The following is a 5,906-nucleotide window of genomic DNA, read 5'->3' on the forward strand; positions in this document are numbered from 1 at the left end:
ACCTTAGACTTTTAGAAAGTGATTTCCCACCTCTGTTTATCCTTTGTTTTTGCTGAGTAATTCAATCATCTAGGTTAACCTCTGCCCCAGTGTTTATTCTCACTGAACTGATGGAAGGAGATCTAAATAATTTTCTCCATCTCTGACGGGGGTTTTCCAAAAAGACCCACAACGTAGGCATCCAATGGAAACCACAAACGAATAAAAGACACCCTGAGCGCCGTTCGCCTCACACACGCCCAACCCCGGGAGCAGAGGCCTGGCCCTCGGGAGGCAGGGTGGAAACGCCCTCCCGGGAGCCGGCTGGACCGGACAGATGGTGCCCCGGGGTTGGAGACCTCCCCGCCAAGGCCCGCGGCTCCCACCGCGGATGCACAGCCCGCGGGGGCCCGCCGAGCGCGCGCGGGGTCAGGCCGAGGACGCGCGGGGGGTGAGGAGGGCCGGCAGGCGGGAGGGCCGGCCCGGGGCGTGCCCACGTGACCGCCCCGCCCGCGCCGCAGCCCCCCGAGCCGCCGCCGCCTCTCGGGCCGCACTCCCGGCGTGCCCCGCACTCGCCGCCGCCCGCCTGCCCCCTCCTTCTCCTCGCAGCGCCACACCGCCGGAGCCCGAGCCGCCGCCGCAGCCTCCGCCGAGGGCACTATGGTAAGGCGGGCGCGCCGGCCGGGGGTCGCGGGGTCGGGGGGCCCGGGGGGCCCCGGCGTGGAGAGTGCAGCCTCCCGCGCGGCTCCGCGGGGCCCTGGACCTGAGGCCGCCATTTTAACCTGATTTCGGCCTCCAAGGTGGGCATTCCTGCGCTGCGGCCCCGCTGCTCTCTCTCCACCCGGCGGGCCTGCCCTCTCGCCGTCAGGCCCGGCGAGTTCGCTTTTCGGATTCCTGGGGGCGGGGAGGGCCCGGGCAGGGGGCGCCGCGCGGGGGGTCGAGGCCTGAGCCTCGCGGGCGGAGGCCGGGGCCGCGGGAGGGTCCGCCAAGCTGTTCCCCCGCTACCCCACCCAGGTCGCCGCCTTTGCCCTTCGCTTCCTTATTTTATTCCCACGCGCGCTCTCAATTCGGTTTGTGCGGTAAAACCCCTTGCTGAAGGCTGAGGGTCTTGAGGGCCTGTCATAAAACCCTTAGCGGGAGATTAAGGAGGTGGGAAAACTCTTGAAAATGCTTTCTCGCCGTAAAAAGCTTTTTACACGCGATCCGTTAGTTTTGAAGTGCCTGCATTTGAGCTGTGAGGCAGTTATGTTGTAGCCGTGGGCGGTTTGGAGTTCACACTTGATTCTCTTTCCTTATGAGGAAACGGCACTGGCTAGGATGACTTTAAAGAAAAAAATAGTAGAAGCATTAACTGAAATCCAAAAGTGTTTTTTTAAGGCCTGCCGGGTTGACACAATACAGAAGGTATTTTTGCTGCTGCTCCTGAAGCTCTGACATCACCCAGTGAAATAGGAAACATTTCAGGGATGGGACAGCCTGTATTTGTCCCTTTCCGTCTACCTTCCACTTGCTTCAACCTCCCCACACCTTTTTTAAAAAGGATGAATGGAACAGGGTGAGTTAGAACCCTTAGGTGCATCGTATACTGATACTTAAAATGTGGCAAATCCGATGAGACGGCTTGCATGGTATGATGCAACTTTTGATGTCCAGACTACAGTGAATCCTCTAGAGCAAACAATAATTTTGGTTAAAACCGAATTACTTGTTCTGAATTTCTGTCCTTTTTTTACTTTCAGGCTTCTGGAGTTACAGTGAATGATGAAGTCATCAAAGTTTTTAATGATATGAAAGTAAGGAAATCTTCTACACAAGAGGAGATCAAAAAAAGAAAGAAAGCAGTTCTCTTCTGTTTAAGCGATGACAAAAGACAAATAATTGTAGAGGAAGCAAAGCAGATCTTGGTGGGTGACATTGGTGATACTGTAGAGGACCCCTACACATCTTTTGTGAAGTTGCTACCTCTGAATGATTGCCGATATGCTTTGTACGATGCCACATACGAAACAAAAGAGTCTAAGAAAGAAGACCTAGTATTTATATTCTGGTGTGTAAAAACAAAAGAAAAAAGTACTTTTAAAATGCAAGGATTATTAACATAGTCAGTTTTGCCTTTGTTTTTCTTTTAAATAGGATTCAACAATTTTTTTTTCCCCTGTAGGGCTCCTGAAAGTGCGCCTTTAAAAAGCAAGATGATATATGCTAGCTCTAAAGATGCCATTAAAAAGAAATTTACAGGTACAAGCATTGACTGTTTTGTGCAGAAGAATTGCTCCTTCTTAATTATAATAAAGTAATTGGATAATTTTTTTTTCTTTTTAGGTATAAAACATGAGTGGCAAGTAAATGGCTTGGATGATATAAAGGACCGTTCCACACTTGGAGAGAAATTGGGAGGCAATGTAGTAGTTTCACTTGAAGGAAAACCCTTATAAATCAGTCAAGTGCCATCTGGATCTTAAGGAGCTTCCATTTCTCCAGCTCAGTCAATTGGAATAGTATTAGGTTTTTTTTTTTTTTTCTTTTCCCACTGGGTCCTTCCAACACAATGAATGAAGGAAATATCATTCATGTAAGCAGCCTATCAGTGATTGCCATTAGACTGTTTAATACTGTTATTTTTATGTAGAACCCAAGGAATGCCTTCCCATCATATTTTAGCCAAAACAACTGGGTATATGCCTCCTTTGCAGCAAACACTACAGTGAATTGTGATTGTCAATGTGAATAGCTTAGAACACTACAAAGGGTTAAGCTAATTGAATGCCTTCAAAATATTATCCACTGGTGAGATGGTAAAGTTTATTCAGTATTACTGATAGTTGCACTTGATTGCAGTTCTGTGAGGCTTGAGCATTCATACACCTCACCTGCCTTGGCAAGCCTATTTTTTTGTAACATGGCAGCACGGATATAACACTATGCATTAAAAGCACTTTTTTTGTAATAAATTTAATCCCCCACCAGAAAAGGAATGCCAATTAAGTTGTGTTAACTGTGTCATCAGCTCATCCTAGTACCTCAGTGTTCATTCCTTTTTCCTGAGTATCTTCTTAAAAGAAATAGCTGTTATTAATGCCTTTTTTTCCCCATTGAGTGTACACTACTGAATACATGTAGGAGTTTTATGTTTACTATGTAAGTCTTGCAACACTAAAGATATTTTGAGTGTCAGTCATGATGGCAATTTCTGTATAAAAGAGCCTTAAATGGAACATTGTTTTTGAGATCAAACTCCCCACCCTCACAAAAATGGCCACGTTGCAATAAAAATTGTGGCATATTACAGAACGGTTGCCTTGTTTTCCTTGGACATTTTGCAAAATACCATGTGAAGCAACTCCTAGGGTAAACAGCTATTATTAATCTCTGCACTGGTCATTTAAGAATTTTTTTGTACAACATTCTTGCATGATATTTTCCAGTTTGTTGATTTTATTTGGTTTAAAAAATAATTCTAAAGCTAATATAAAATATTGTTACAGAGGTATACTTTTATAAGCTTTATTTATTTCCTTATGTATTAATATGGTGATCAGGAATTATTTTTTGCACTTTGACATACTCTTCAGTATCTGATTAGTTCTCTGGATAAATTAGCATAGTTATTTTTTTAATTCACGTTTACATTTCTAAGTAGTTGACCAGTAGAAGAAACAGGAAGCTCTTATTGCCTATTTGGTCATAATGAAAATAATTTATAAAATGTTGTCCTTCAAAAGTTTAATAATACTTCTCCTGTTTAGGGACTTTAATTTCAGCTACTATTTCTTAATATATTTCACAAATTAAAAAAAAAAGTTTATATAGCAGTCTTAAAGATTAGTAGTGGAATTTGGCTGTGGTCCAGGCGGCTCTCCTTATAGAGAATTTGATCTGTTCAGTGTGAGCAGTTTGCTGTTAGCCAGAGCTATTTATGGCAAACACATGCTTTTGTATCTTGTCATAGTTATCCACAAATGGCAAAACTGGACTTGATTCTACTGGTATGCAAAACAGGCATGCTAGTAAGCAGTGGATTGTAGCTTAGAATTTAACCCCATAGCTCTGAAGAATGCTCTTATTAGAAAAAAGGAACTGAAAAATCCCTCCTTTTTCTGATGTCTGGAAGTAATTTGAGTTTAATTAGTTTTTTTTCCATGTTTTCAAAAGGTTTTTCAGATGAAAACAAAAATAGGAGGTAAATGTCTAGGTTTCCATTTAAAATTATATGAATGGCTTGGGAACTTTTGCACTGAGCAATTTTATTTCAGGCTTCCAGCTGTCCCTGTGAATTATCCTGGACATTTTGGTGGCTTTTTGGTAAGGCCAAACTCTTAAGTAAAGCATGAGAATACTGACATATACTAAACCATATGTGTAACTGATACTTGTACCATGAAATTTTTCATTATTTTCCTCATTCTAAAAAATAAGGGACTCTAAAGTTGTGCAGTCTCTTGTGTTTTTATAGCTGATTTCTCAACTTTTCTTATGTACCTCTTTAATTATATAATTTCAGAGGTTAAATATTGCTTTAAACTGTGGTACTTTGATTTGTTAGATTGACAGAACTGATACTAATATTAAGTTCATCTTTGAAATACATCTTTGTGCATAAAGCCAAAAATAATGATAATTAATGGTTCTTATGTTACTTGAGACTAATTTGACATTTGAAATGATCATTTTACTTTACAATCATTTACATTTGAAACAATGTTCCAGTTAGCTTTAAAAGGTATACGGTGCTAATTAGTAAAATATCGAGGACAATATTTTACTGCTAGCTTGCAAAATTATAAGTGTTTAAAAAATAAAATATATGAAACTATGTAAAGCTGTTGAGATGTGTTTACTTATACTTTGGGACACTAAAATTTTTTTAAACTAATATTTCAAATCAGAGAGGCCCCATTATCTTTAGTCTGTTTTTTAGGATTTTAGTTGATATACTTTCTCCATAGATAACAATATTCTTTGAAAACTAAGTGTTGTTGCAATTAATTTTGACATTTTTCAGACAAATGGGAACAGTTGGCATTTGTCCCAAACTGGCTATCAGCTGTTGTTTTCCATCATTATCAAAAATAATGTGGCCAACATTGTGTATTTAATGTGCCTTTCTGATAGTGTAAGAAGAGCCTCTTATTAGGTTTGAATTTCTCTGATGTGGATTCTTTGTAACAGCTAATTTATGGAATCCAGCAAATGAGCTCTAGGAGAAAATTATTTTTCCTTGTTAAAGAATAATCTCAGCAATGGTGATCATAGGGGGCTTGAAACACTTTTCCCTTAGGTTTGCCACTGAAAAATAATCTACTTTAGTTCTTTAATAGTAGTTTGAGATCCCAAACAAGCATGAATATTCATTTTGCTCTGAACATTAAAGCTACTAGAGATGTGCAGACAGGCTCCAATGAATATTGCTTTTGAAACAGCATGAATTGACAAATGTTCTGTGTCTCATCTCAGCCAATAAAGAAGTTTGAGGTTTTTATTTTTCTCTAGAACATCCAAATAATTGCTTTCTTTCCATGTAGATCAGGAGTCATCCTTCCACTTCAATTTCCTGTCAAAAAGCAGTTGTGCAAATTAATTTCTCTGAGCCTCAGTTTCTTCATGAGAATGATGATATCTGTCTACTATTCCTGATTGCTGAGGATCAAATATGGAAATAACTTTTTGGAAGACAGGAAAATACTATGTAAATATAATTATTTAAGCTTCACTTTTAAATATATATAGTTAAGAACCTGTTAAAAATAAGATTTATTGTAAGCCTTTGAACCTCTTTATTGTTGTAACTATTTAACATACAAGTTCTTTAAGGACTGATTAGCTGGTAAATTGCAACTGTTTCACAAAATGAAGTATAAAGGGTAGCCCCTGAATTGTTCATGACTGCTGTTAATGTTTTTAGTGTAATTTTCTTTTTCACATGATCA

At 40.4% G+C, this 5,906-nt stretch overlaps 1 protein-coding gene across 2 annotated transcripts; it reads left to right on the forward strand.

The window, feature by feature from the left end:
• The first annotated feature begins 237 nt into the window (after positions 1–237).
• On the forward strand, positions 238–4,798 carry CFL2 (cofilin 2). Of its 2 annotated transcripts, none has more exons than XM_043490134.1 (4): positions 238–642; positions 1,719–2,026; positions 2,141–2,217; positions 2,302–4,798. In XM_043490134.1, exons 1-4 carry the CDS (start codon positions 640–642, stop codon positions 2,412–2,414), a joined length of 501 nt encoding a protein of 166 aa, XP_043346069.1. In that variant the 5' UTR covers positions 238–639; the 3' UTR covers positions 2,415–4,798. The 2 variants fall into 2 exon arrangements, with proteins under 2 accessions (XP_043346069.1, XP_043346070.1); XM_043490135.1 differs by lacking the exon at positions 238–642 and adding an exon at positions 689–779.
• The last annotated feature ends 1,108 nt before the right edge of the window (positions 4,799–5,906 follow it).

Source organism: Cervus canadensis, chromosome 17 (genome assembly GCF_019320065.1).
Source record: "Cervus canadensis isolate Bull #8, Minnesota chromosome 17, ASM1932006v1, whole genome shotgun sequence".
Lineage (NCBI taxonomy): Eukaryota > Metazoa > Chordata > Mammalia > Artiodactyla > Cervidae > Cervus > Cervus canadensis.